Source organism: Plecotus auritus (assembly GCF_963455305.1).
Source record: "Plecotus auritus genome assembly, chromosome: 4".
NCBI classification, from domain to species: domain Eukaryota; kingdom Metazoa; phylum Chordata; class Mammalia; order Chiroptera; family Vespertilionidae; genus Plecotus; species Plecotus auritus.
The window spans coordinates 178,711,171-178,724,701 of NC_137775.1; the positions used below are offsets into that span (position 1 = coordinate 178,711,171).

Genomic DNA, 13,531 nt, shown 5'->3' on the forward strand with positions numbered 1-13,531 from the left:
CAATCCTCCTCTCGGGGCCTTGCTTAGGTTCCCGCTTTGCTTGGCTCGCTTTCTACTCCTTTCGACCTCGATCCTCCCTCGCAGCCGGAGGCACCGCACCAGGGTTAAACCCGCCTCTTTCTCCAAGTACGGGTTCAAGCTTTCCGCCTTCCCTGGCTCCCTGGGGGGCCCTCCGCTCTTCTCGATTCCTATTGGGTGAATTCCACGCCTCTCATCGCCCTGGAGGCGGGACGCGGCGCCAGAAGATGACGTCACGGCAGCGGGACCGGAACTTTCGGTTGAGTAGGCTCTCCACTCGTGTAGGGTGTTCGGAGACCGTTCCGTGGGCGACGCCGCCGCAATGACCATCTGTCAGTTCTTCCTTCAAGGCCGGTGTCGCTTTGGGGAGCGGTGCTGGAACGAACATCCTGGCGCCTGGGGTGCGGGCTGTGGACGGCAGCAACAGCCCTCAGGTGACCTTGCGCTCAGCCCGCCGCCTCCGCCGCTGGCCGAGCTGGGATGGGCCTGGCTGGGGTCCAGCGGTTAGGGAACGGGCCTCCCGCGTGGGGCTCCGCGCGGCGCCCGCCACACAGTTTCTTTCCGACGGTTTTATCCGCGTCTTAGGCACTCGGTCAGTTTTTGTTGAGCGGGCGAAGCCGGGGGCGTGGTCCTGGTTCTGAGGCCGAACAATGAGTGTTAAGTCAGATGTCCGTGTCAAAACTACCCCTTCGGTGGGTGGCAGTGGTTCGGGAGGTCGACCCAAACGCCTCCTTGCCTTTCTCTACCCTTCCGGGTACTTGTGTTGTTGTTTTTTCCCCCTTGACTCGAATATAATTTTTACTAAACATTTCTTCCGAGGGAGAGGCTTGCAACTTGCATCAGTCAGGGCTCTTAACTTTGGGGAAGTCGCGAACTCCTTTGGAAATACAATAAGTTTACAGAGCCATTCCTCAGATATGCTCATAAAATGTGGGGTAAAATTGGGAGGATGGGATGCCCAATTAAGAACTCGGGGCTATGAGGGAACGGGGTGTGGAGGACCAGGTTGACCTGCTTCCTGGGCCTAACGAAGGTTTGGGACTGTTTCATTAAACCAATTAAATGAATGATGCAAAAAGCACTATCTTCAAGGAGAGGAGAGATCAGACATGAAACCATAGTACAACACAAGCTTGTAAAGGTCAGACGAAGAGGTTTTCTTTTCTTAGAATTGGAACTTAGTCCTTAGAGGATCACAAGATGCTGACCACCTCCCACACTCTTACTCCCCTCCCGTTTTTTAGGGAAGTTCATCTTACCTTTCCACCTTAAGTTGCATTGTGGCTTCATGCCTGATCCCCCTTCTTGAAGGCAGTCTTTTTTGCATTACCCACAATAGCTGTAATGAATTACTCCAAACCAAAATCTAGGACTCGGAGTCTGATAAATGTGAGTGTACTTCCATGAACAACAGAATGTGTTGGATAGATTAATTGATGGAAAGTGTAATAAAACTAATCACATAGTGTATGTAGCTACCTGAAACAAAATGTTTTTGAAATTAAGAGGTATGAAGACCAAAAGCTATATACAAAAGGTTAATTGAACTTCTTCTGTTGTGTCATTCCCCAAAGGATTTGAACTTTAGAAAAATAAAATACCATTAATCCCTACTTGAGGGATCTTTCTGGTCCAGCAATCTGCTGCCTTTTCTCTTTGGTTTTATTAAGGAGTTTTAGAGTTGGGAGAAGAATTTTCATAAAGGAGTATATCTCCCATCACTCCACTTTTTAATATATTTAATGGAATATCTCCAATTCAGTGAATTATCTTGGACCCAACTAGAAAGTTGGGTAAATGAAATACTTTAAGTGATAAGATTTTTTAAATATAGGGACAGAGAGGTTAGCTCATTTTGATAATTATGAAATATTAGTAATATGCTCATGCCGAAACCGGTTTGGCTCAGTGGATAGAGCGTCGGCCTTCGAACTGAAGGGTCCTGGGTTCGATTCCGGTCAAGGGCATGTACCTTGGTTGCGGGCACATCCCCAGTGGGAGGTGTGCAGGAGGCAGCTGATCGATGTTTTTCTCTCATCGATGTTTCTAGCTCTCTATCCTTCTCCCTTCCTCTCTGTAAAAATATCAATAAAATATATTTTTAAAAATATATATGCTCATAGTAGAGGAACTCAATGCACTTTTTCATATGCAAATCATCTTTATAATCTCCCCCTGAAAGATAGGTGGCTGTTTTCCCAGAGAGAATACTGAGTCAAATAGATTTAAGAATCTATTCAAAGACAGAGGGTAGAATCTAATCTTTTATATTCAACAAACTTTTTAGTACATTCCTAATTTTTCAGACTTTATTACTATTTTAGGCCCACTGGGAGAGCAAAAATAATAAAGACAGCTTTTTATCCTGAAGGAGCTTTTATGATTTAGCATATATGTTCTCTGTCCACACCACTATCAAGCAATTGTTTACTTAATAAGCTTATGTCAGCTGAATCTAGTAATAATATCATTATTTTTCTACGGATTTACAGTCTTCTTAATTTTGTTAACCAGAAATCCAATTAGACTATTATGTGATTGGTTGATATTACACTGAACTACAGTATATAAGGAAAAAATGAAGAGTTTTGTGATTTAAAATGAGTGGAAATGTTGAGTCTTTGCATAATGTCTGTATGTAATATGACAAAATATAATTAAATTTTTATATTTTTAAAAGATGAGTTGCTGGTAAAATTGTTTTATTTTATTTTTTATTACAGGTAGTAACAGACGTGGATGGAATGCCACCAGTCAGAGATACTCCAGTGTTATCCAGCCATCCAGTTTCTCCAAATCTACGCCATGGGGGGGCAGCAGAGAGCAAGAAAAACCATCTTTTGGTTCTTTTGATTCTGGAGATTCAACTAACAGGAACAGGGGGTTTGGATTATCTCAGAACCCATTTGCTACTTCACCTACCTCTGATGCACAGAAAGATGAAAAGAAATTTCTGTAAGTGAAAGCATTCAGAAAAATTACTATTTTCTTCTTTTTTTTTAAATTACACATATTTTTTAAAGAAGTAATACATTATTTAAAAAATCAGAATAAGCAAAAAGAAGAAAAAGCACTGATGATCCTATCACTCAGAGATAACCACTATTTAGCATAGATATCATACTATATTTTATTTCATTTAAAAATGTGTCATTCCTTGTCAGTACAGAGCCTTCTTAGAGCTAATTATGTTTTTTCCACTTTTCTGTTGATAGCACTATATTGTGAATGTATTTCAAAGGTAGTCCTGCTTAAGTTGGTTGTAAATTATGAGACCTTTACAAACAATGAGGTAGTTTATAGCAACTTGTGATCTTGGAGCTCAAATAGCATCTCGTATTTTTCTTTTTAAAACTTTTACTTCATTTACATCATTCAAATTGATTTAATTTGATTCTCTTCCCTTTTGTGGAGTAAACTCCTTAACATTTCTTGAGAACATTTGTAGCAGAAGTTACAACTGGTGCCAAATCAGTGCCTGGCTATCTGTAACTTCCCTCAGCTTCTGACTCTCAGGACAAAAATATACTTGTTAGTTTTTTACTTTCCATATAACCAAATTAGAACCAATGGTAACATCTTAAGCTGCGTACCGTATACTACTGATTTTTTTTTTTAAGAAAAAACAAATGAGCCTCTCCTTCCTATACTTGATGTTTTTGTAAAAATCCTAAATTTAATATAGATTCTCTGTGGTATCTATCATTTTATTAATTGTAGCATTCTGGACAGGGCAGAAGGGGATTTAATTTAGAGCTGACTCTATCCACAACTTTGCCAACAAATTAACATTTGAAAAACGTGAAAATTAGACAAAATGATCTCTAAAGTCCTACCCATTGAAAAATGTTATGCTTTATATTACACTAGAGGCCCGGCGCATGAATTCATGCACATTGAAAGGAAATTTAATTAGAAGGTGGCCGGTGGGGCGGGACTGGGCAAGATGGGCGGACACATCCTGGAGCCAACCTCCCTCAGTCCTTCCCCAGCCGGTCACATCTGAGGTGGCGCGAGGGCTCTAAGGGTGTCTGTGGAGTAAGCAGGATCCCTCCTGTAGGTGGGTCCCTCAGCCTGGCCTGCGGGGATGGAGCTGAAACCGGCAGTCCGACATCCCCCACAGGGTCCTGGAATGCAAAAGGGCGCTCTGCAAAGCTGCTGTCGCTTGGCAGCTCCTGCGTTGAGCGACTGCCCCCTGGTGGTCAGTGCGTGTCATAGCTTTTATATATATAGATGGTACTTTCTCTTTCCCAGTTAAATGATCATTGATGTTTATGATAATGAGCAAAAAGATTAAAGTTGTATTGTATATTAGACTCTTATTGTAGTTCCTTAATACATATTGTACAATAGTGCTCAATTAAATGAATTGGTTAATGGTTCCGTGTACTGGAAAACCAAAATTATGAACTTCTTTAGTCTTATAATATCTATAACCAAAGTATAGTTTCTATTTCTATAAGCTTTTACTTTAATAAACACTTGAGGAAACATAATGGAAAAAAATATAAAATTACGTATTTACTACAATTTAAAATCTCAGACATTGAAAATTATAAATGATAAATTTTAATTAGCCCATGAAAAAGATTCTCTTTTTTTGTCAGGGAAGGAATTGTGAAAGATATGGAGGTTTGGGAATCATCAGGGCAGTGGATGTTCTCTGCTTATTCACCAATGAAAAAGAAACCTAGTATTTCAGGTAACTGAGAAATTGTATGTTTTTAAAATATGTCTTACCACTCTTATTTTCTAAAACCGGGACCATGCCAAATAAAGAAATCAACATTGTTTAAAGTATTTGAGTATTCTAGCAGAACCTCTTGATTCAGAGGTTGAGGTGGGAAGGTATAGTTCTTTTAAGAAATGTAATTCTCAGTACAATCGGGACCCACCAGTTCCCATTCTGTAAGCCCGGGCAGGGGCTCTGCTTTCTTGGGTCCCTACAGGTACAACTTCAGAACCTCTTGGCTGCCTGCAGTGAATAGGAGAGTCATAGCCTGCCTGCTGTTAGGGCCTTGGCTGTCTGATTCTTTCTTCTCTTGCTTCCCTATCTTTCCTTTTAAGGATAGTTGTTTTTCATAAAACGTGAAGACCTACCTTGGAGGTAATGTCTGAAGGTAAAGAGCTTTAGCTGGGCGATAGGGATAGCATTCCTGTAGATACCCTTTTCTTCCCATTTTCTTTTGTCCACAGTTTCTAAGTTATTTCTGGGCTGAAACCTAGACACCACACTTCTCTAAGCCCACTCTGGGTGGTCCTGGGCTTCTGCCCTATTGCGTAAACAGCAGGTACCTAGCTAATGAGAGCCCTTGCAATCCCTCAGAACTCCGGGGCCTCTGCTCTGTGTCAGCTCCACCTGCTCATTCTCTGTGAGCATTTGCGCACACAACTCCTTAGTCAGTTATTTACTCAATCATTCAACAAATTCTTACTGAATTTCTTTTGTGCCAGGCCCTATTCTAAGTGCTGGGGATATAGTGATGAGCGAGATGGACAAGATCCCTCCCTTATGAAGCTTATGTTCTTGAGGGAAGGAGCCAATAAGTAATACAAATAAATAAGAGAATTTCAGATAATGATTTTTCTATAAAGAAAATAAAGAAGTACGAAGCCTTTTAAAAACATTTCAGAATTGAACCTAATGCTTACTGAATGCCCTAAAGCAGTGGTTCTTAAAATGTGGAATGTAGATCCCTAAGTAGGGTTGCCAGATAAAATATGGAGTGCCCAGTTAAATTTAAATTTTAGATAAACAAAGAATAATATTTTTAGTATATATGAATAGCCCTTGTGACATACTTAATACTAAAAAAGTATTTGTTGTATGTCTGAAATTCAAATTTAACTAGGCATTCTGTATTGTTTGCTAAATTTGGCAACCCTATTCCTGAGACCTTTTCAGGGGCTGTACAAATTAAAAAATATTTCCATCATAATACTAACACATTAATTGCCATTTTCACTGTTTTGACATTAGCACAGTTGGTGCAAAAGCATTAATGCATAAAACACATTGCATCGTAGTAAATATACATCAAGGCCGAGATAATAAACTGTATTAACAAACTATATAGTAGTCAATTAAAAAAGAATGTCATTTTCACTTAATGTCCTTGATGAAATGGTGAAAGTTATTACTGTTATTAAATCTTGATCTTTGAGTGCAAACCTTTTTGTTATGACAAAAAGGGAAGCGCACATAAAGTGCTTCTGCCACGTGCTCATGTGTGATGGTTATGTTGAGGGAAAGCACTCATGTGATCGCTGACTTGTGAGCTGAACTAGCCACTTTTCTTCCCCCACAGGACAATTTTTATTTGAAAGAATGACTGAGAACTATGGTTATTTAGACTTAAATGTCTGGTGACATTTTCTTTAAAAAAATAAGTGAAGTGATCCTATCACTTCATAGAAAACAACTGACAGTGTTTATTGCCAATGATAAAATTCAACCTTTCAAGTGAAAATTCGATTATGGAAAACTTTTCTGCTAACGTGAGCTTGATGACTTCTTGATACTTAAAGTCTCATCTGATGAGATGGATAGTGACATTAATAAATATGAATATTTTTAATATTATACAATGACATTTGCCAACATTTGGAAGTTCTAGATAACTCAGTAGAACTTCCAAATGCTCAATCTATAATGTTACAAAATTATACATGGCTGAAAAATCCATTCTAAGTGCAAGATAAACCAGTGGATTTAATATAATTGTACAAAAATTTTGCATCCACATTGTAGCTAGCCTTTAGAAACTACTACCTGTTGCCCTAGCCAGTTTGGCTCAGTGGATAGGGCATCGGCCTGTAGACTGAAGGGTCCTGGGTTCCATTCTGGGGTTGCGGGCTCCTCCCCAGTCCCAGCCCTGGTTGGGGCACATTCTGGAGGCAACCAATCAATGTGTTTCTCTCACATAGATATTTCTCTCTGTCTTTCCCTCTCTCTCCACTCTCTCTAACTCAATGGAAAAATATCCTCGGGTGAGGATAAAACAAAAGAAACTACTACTTGTCAAGTTTTGGTATAATATCAAAGAAGAATATTCACAATTATCTGAAAAGGCCATTAAATTAATCCTTTCCCAACTACATATCTGTGTGAGAACAGGTTTTCTTCAGACACTGCAACCAGGCAGTATATTGCAACAGATTCCATGCATCTAACTGTTTCCTGAGGTTAAATCCTAAAAATTATATTAAGGTCAGCAGGTGTGAACATTTCTAAGGCTAGTGATGCTTATTGACAATTTTCCTCCCAGATAAGTTGTATATTTTTAATTCCCTTAATGTCAGTTTAAGAGAAGTCCACTTCACCACATTCTTAATAACAATAAATATTCATTTTTCATTTCTGCAATTTATCTCTATTTTAAGTTGTATTTTTAAATTTAACTTTATTTCATTTATTTACTGGCTATTTGAATTTTTGTGACTTGCCTATTTATTACATTTGCTCAGATTAACTTTTTTTATTGATTTGTAAGAGCTATTCATAAATTAACATTAGCTCTTCTCCTGTCATGTTGCAATTTTGGTTTTCCCAGTTTATCATTTGCCTTTTAATTTTGCTTATTGTTTCTAACATATAGAGTATTTTTTTAGGCAGAAGTTTGAATGTATATGTAGTCAACTTCCTTTTTCTTCTCTTTCTTTTTCTTTCCTCTCCATTTTGTTATTCTTTCCTCTCCATTTATCTTTAGAAAAAGTTCCCCTTCAAAGATCAAATAACCAACTACATTTTATTCTAATTTTATACTTATTTAAACATGAAAGAGAGTGAAGGCTCCTTATAATTATGTAAATTTTCTAATGATCAACATTAGCATACTTTCTTGTCTAGCACCTCTAGCTTTACTATACTGTTGAAAGTATTGGCATTTATTTTAAAGATTCAAATTGATTCCTCACTTCAGGTTTTACAGACATTTCACCAGAGGAGTTGAGGCTTGAATACCATAACTTCTTAACCAGCAATAACTTACAGAGTTATGTAAGTTTGTTTCCTATTCATCTACCTCAATAACAGATTAGCTGTTAATTACTATCTTCTCTGTTTGTAGTCAAGGCTTGCTTGTGTTGGCAAAGTGGGTGAGGTCTACAAGTTTTTCAAGACAAGTTTATTTTTATTTTCTAAATTACTTTCCTTAAAATTGATTGGTTATCTAAAATGGTGATAATATATTTTTACTGTAGTAGCTGGGAATGTCATTATTTCATTACAAATTATCCAGCAATCAGTCCCAGAAATCAAACTTTTTCATCATTTGACAAACATTTATAGAGCATTTCTTAGGTGCAGACACTGTGATGAAAGCTAGAAAGACAAAGTTAAATAAAGCAATCTGTTATATAGATTAACATTCTCACATATCGTATATCAAAAAATAAAAAAGCTGGGCTTGAATAAGTTTGATGCTAAAGGAAATGAAATAGTCTGTATTTTTTGTTGTCTATAGTCATGATCATGCGTTTTAACTAGCACACATGTTCGCCTCCTCTCCAAATATAACTAACTCTCTGCTGCCAGATACTTAGGATTCTTAACCAGAAGATACAAGGAGTTGAAAAACAGGGCGAGGGGACTATAGCTGGAATATCTGGAAAATAGGGGCAGGTCAATGCAAATTTTACAAGTTATGGACCATAAGAATGTTTCATAAACTTTTTGTGATTTTGGCAAAGACGTGAAATTGTCATTTGAGAGATTAACTTAAGTACTCAATATTGACTCATTATTTTTCTGTCTTCTCTCTTCAGCTAAATTCTATCCAACAGTTAAAAAGTCAGTGGAGGAACAGGGTAAATGAACTGAAAACGCTAAATACATCAACTAAAATAGCTTTGGTGAGTATTGGAGTTTGCTATGGGAAGTGACTTATCTATTGCTTTTTTGCAGAGAATTTTACTTTCTATTTGGAAAGCAAAGTTAAGCTCAGCTGGTGTGGCTCGGTGGTTGAGCATCAACATATGAACCAGTAGGTCATGGTTTGATTCCTGGACAAGGCACATGGCTCAGGTTGCAGGCTTGATCCACAGTAGCGGGTGTGCAAGAGGCAGCTGATCACTGACTCTCATCATTGATGTTTCTCTCTCTTTCTCCCTCTCCCTTCCTCTCTGAAATAAATCAAAATATATTTTAAAAAACAAACACAAATTACGATACACACATTCTCAAGAACTGTATCATCATTTAGAGGCAAGGCCCTGAAATTGCTTTCTCTCCGTTCTTCAGTCAGAAAAGCACAGGAAATCATGCTTTTTAAAAATTGTTTTTAGAGTGAATTTTAACTTGGGTAGTACTAATTTTGAAATTGGAAAATATTACATACATTCAAATATTTCAAGTTATCAGCAATTAAAAATAAATTGCTTTGAAAAATGACATGAATGATGAATGTACATTGTTTATTCATTTACCTGTTAATGAATATCACACTAAGAGAGAGAAGCTAGACAAAAAAAAAAAAAAGAGTACATACTAATAATTCCATTTATATGAAACTAAAAAAGACAGACCTGTCTATAGTGATAGAGAGCGGATGAGTGGTTTCTTAGGGCCGGGAATTGGGAGAGGGCTGACTGGAAAAGGATACTGGGAACTTTTAGGGGTGATGGAAATGTTCTAAATCTTGATAATGGTGGTAATTATAAGTTTGTCAAAACTCATTGAAATATATATATATTTTATAAATATATAGATATAAAATGGATACATTTTATTGTATGTAAACTATACCTCAACAGAGTTTAATTTTTAAATATGCTTTTGGGGCTTCCAAATGAGAGAAATCATATCTGTTTGAGTTGATTAGGAAAGGCTTTTGGGGAGGGGGTAAGTGAAAAGTTTCTTAAAAGGTAGATTAAGATCTCAGTAAGCAGAGATGAAGACATTTCTAGAGCAGGAAGTAGCAAGAGCATAAAGTATTTGCAGGCAATGGGAAATGTTTAATAAATTTTAGTGTTAAGTTTCAGTAGTGTCATTGTGAATCAACTTCAGTTCAAGTGTTAGAGTGAATAGAATGGGAACCTCTAAAGGTCCTTACCTAATATCTAGGTTTCTTGATAAATGCAGATCAGCCTATAGACACTGAAATATATTATTAAAATTTTTTTCTGATTTTAATACGTGTTCATTCGAAAATTTAGAAAATATTTAAAAGCAAGAATAAAATTAAAACCATAATTCATTAACCAATTACTCTTAATCTTTGAGCTTGGTTTACTTTCTTTTTAATGTGTATTCATATTGTGGGCATTTTTCTATGTTAAACATTTAACTTCACATTTTTAAGTGCATATTTTAAACATTGAATTTGGCTCTAAAGTTTATAGAAAAAGTACTTGAAAATTATTTATCGCCGAAACCGATTTGGCTCAGTGGATAGAGCGTCGGCCTGCGGACTGAAGGGTCCCGGGTTCGATTCCGGTCAAGGGCATGTACACTGGTTGCGGGCACATCCCCAGTGGGGGGTGTGCAGGAGGCAGCTGATCGATGTTTCTGGCTCTCTATCCCTCTCCCTTCCTCTCTGTGAAATATCAATAAAATATGTTTAAAAAAAAATTATTTATCAAGTACTTTATTATTTGCCTGTTTTTACAGCTCTCCGATATAAAGGATGGAATAAATCAAGCAGAACCTACATTTGGGTTTGGCAGTAGGCAAACAGCAACATTCGGATCACCAGGTAAGTGATACAGCAATGCAGGACTTCATTGATTTAGAAAAATAGGACTTTATAGGTTTCAAATCATTAAGCCTGAAGATATGTTAAGTACCATTAAAGACCCTATGGCTCAAGCTTTAAAAGTATATTTTAGGAATGGTTTTCAAGATTTTGATAGTTAGGGAAGCAGCACTTTTGAGGACTTCCTTGTCACTTGTATAATAACACAGTATCATCCTCAAGTGACAGCTCTGGTGAGATTTGGAGGGGCGGGCACAAGCCAAAGTGAACGTGCACTTGCTAATCCCTGAGGTTTCTCAAAGCTGCCTCCTTGAGTGGAGGTAAATTATGGTGCAAATGAGACCAGTGTAGCAGTAGCAGAAAGACAGAACAACAGGGTCCCATGGGTTTGTTCTAGCTTCTCATTTTCCTTCTCTCCTTCTAGTAATCTTCTCTCTTCCCAACATCCAAGCAGGGCAGGAATAAGGGAGAAATTGGTGGGGTGGGGGCTGGGGGGGGCGGGAAGGGGCTGGTCATATGGCTACATTTTCTGACTATCTGGTTTATTTGTAGGTTTTCCAGTGAATAACAGCACGAGTGATAATGCTCAAAATTCTAGCTTTACAACAAGCTCTGGATTTGCCACTGCCCCTTCTGGAAGCCCTTCTGTGTTCAGGAATATTCCAGCATTTGGAGCTTTTCCCTCTACCAGTCCTGCCATCACTACTTCTACTCCAGCTCCTGGATTTGGGAAACCCGAAATCACATCTGCTGCTTCATTTTCCTTTAAAACCCCTGCAGCCTCGGGATTTGGCTCAGCCGGGTTTTCTGGATTCCCAGCTCCCATGGCAGCAGGCCCTGTGGGAGCTCCAGGGGCCCCAGCCTTCGGAAACAGTTCTGTGGCTGGCTTTGGTAGTCCAGGCTCACATTCTCACACTCCTTTCTCCAAGTCTTTCAGTGGCATTCATGATGGACATAGCAGCACATCCACCTCTGTCCCCATCTCAAATGGCAGCACGACAGCAGGTAATGAACTATTCACACCCAAGCATCAGCTAACGGCAGAAGAACTGGGGCAATTTCAGGCCCAGAAGTTTACTCTGGGGAGAATTCCACTGAAGCCACCACCTGTGGAACTTCTAAATATTTGAAAGGACATTTTTAAATACAGAAAAGCATGACTTCTAAATTGTTTTGAATGGTTCATATAGAAGAGTAGATATACGCACACATGTATGTATATACTTATATATTTATATGGAATATAGCTTTAGGGGTTTGAAATTTAACATTTTTTTCTTGAACCTAACTATTTAAATAAAACATAATAGCCAGCCAGAGATTTTCTTTTACTATAATTACGAATGGAACTGAAAAGCTATCTGTGCGCTGAATAAAGTATTTTCTCATTCTACATCATTTTACTATCTTAACCTTTAAAGTTTTTCCTTTAAACATTGTTTTAAGGAGATAATTTCTAGAACCATTAGAGGGGAAATGCTTAAATATTTATCTTACTTACCAAATAAACATCAGTAGCATGACCTTCCTTCATGCAAAAGAACCCTACACTACCCCAGGTTTGTTACAAACTTACCAGGCTCCCTTGGGTCCCAGTTGAAGTTGCCAGATCCTGAAAGCTCTGAGGATGGAAGTAAGGACCCAATGTTTCTAAATTTGCCTAATTATAATTATCACCTGAATACTTGTTAAATAATGCCCATTGGGTTAGACCTGGAAATGTGTGTGTGTGTTTTACGAAGTGTTCCATGAGCTCTTTCAGTCAACTTTGGGAAACAGGAGCCTAGCTGGCTACATTTAGACTACTTAGTAATATGTGATTTGGGAGTTTCGTTTTAATTATTGAAGTCTGTTTTCGGTGCTCTCACGCACGAAAAACTATAGTGAACTTAATGAGATCAAATGTGGTCAAAAAAAGCACAAATAAGTGCTATGGGTTACTTAAAAGTGTGAGAAACTAAAGCAAAAATGTCCACAAAGTGGAAGCAACTGTGTGCATGAGTATTGATATCAGAAGTCCGAGAAAGCTAGGAACTCCTAATCCTAGGCCAGTGGTCTGCAAACTCATTAGCCAACAGAGCCAAATATCAACAGTACAACGATTGAAATTTCTTTTGAGAGCCAAATTTTTTAAACTTCTTCTAACGCCACTTCTTCAAAATAGACTCTCCCAGGCCATGGTATTTTGTGGAAGAGCCACACTCAAGGGGCCAAAGAGCCGCATGTGGCTCTCAAAAGAAATTTCAATCATTGTACTGTTGATATTTGGCTCTGTTGACTAATGAGTTTGCCAACCACTGAGCTAGAGTCATCTTCACCATTTTTTTTTAATCTTTTCCAATTTTTATTAAGGTATTATATGTGTACATATCTTACCATTGCCCCCCCCACCCCACTCCCATACATGCCCTCACCCCCCAATGTCTTGCATCCATTGGTTACTCTTATATGCATGCATACAAGTCCTTCAGTTGATCTCTTATTTCCCCCACCTCTCCCTAACCTTACCGCTGTAATTAGACAGTCTGTTTGATGCTTTACTGCCTCTGTAACTATCTTTTTGTTCATCAGTTTATAATGTTTTTCATTATCCCTAAATGAGTGAGATCATGTGGTATTTTTCTTTCATCATCTTCACCATTTTTAAGTGTATAGTTCAGTAGTGTTAAGTAGTGTGTACAACATTCACATTATTGTGTAACTAGAGGCCTGGTGCACGAAATTTGTGCACTGTGGTGGGGCAGTGGGGGGGGTCCCTTCGCCCGGCCTATGTCCTCTCACAGTCCAGGACCCCTCGCTCCTTACTGCCCGCCTGCCTG

At 38.3% G+C, this 13,531-nt stretch overlaps 1 protein-coding gene across 2 annotated transcripts; it reads left to right on the forward strand.

Moving 5' to 3' along the window:
* The first annotated feature begins 240 nt into the window (after positions 1-240).
* NUP42 (nucleoporin 42) lies at positions 241-12,111 on the forward strand. Of its 2 annotated transcripts, XM_080664149.1 has the most exons (7): positions 241-452; positions 2,742-2,973; positions 4,626-4,720; positions 7,941-8,017; positions 8,785-8,871; positions 10,628-10,712; positions 11,265-12,111. In XM_080664149.1, the coding sequence occupies exons 1-7, from the start codon at positions 341-343 to the stop codon at positions 11,840-11,842; spliced, it is 1,266 nt and encodes a 421-aa protein (XP_080520275.1). In that variant the 5' UTR covers positions 241-340; the 3' UTR covers positions 11,843-12,111. The 2 variants fall into 2 exon arrangements, with proteins under 2 accessions (XP_080520275.1, XP_080520276.1); XM_080664150.1 differs by lacking the exon at positions 4,626-4,720 and having other exon boundaries at positions 245-452; positions 11,265-12,110.
* Positions 12,112-13,531: the final 1,420 nt, after the last annotated feature.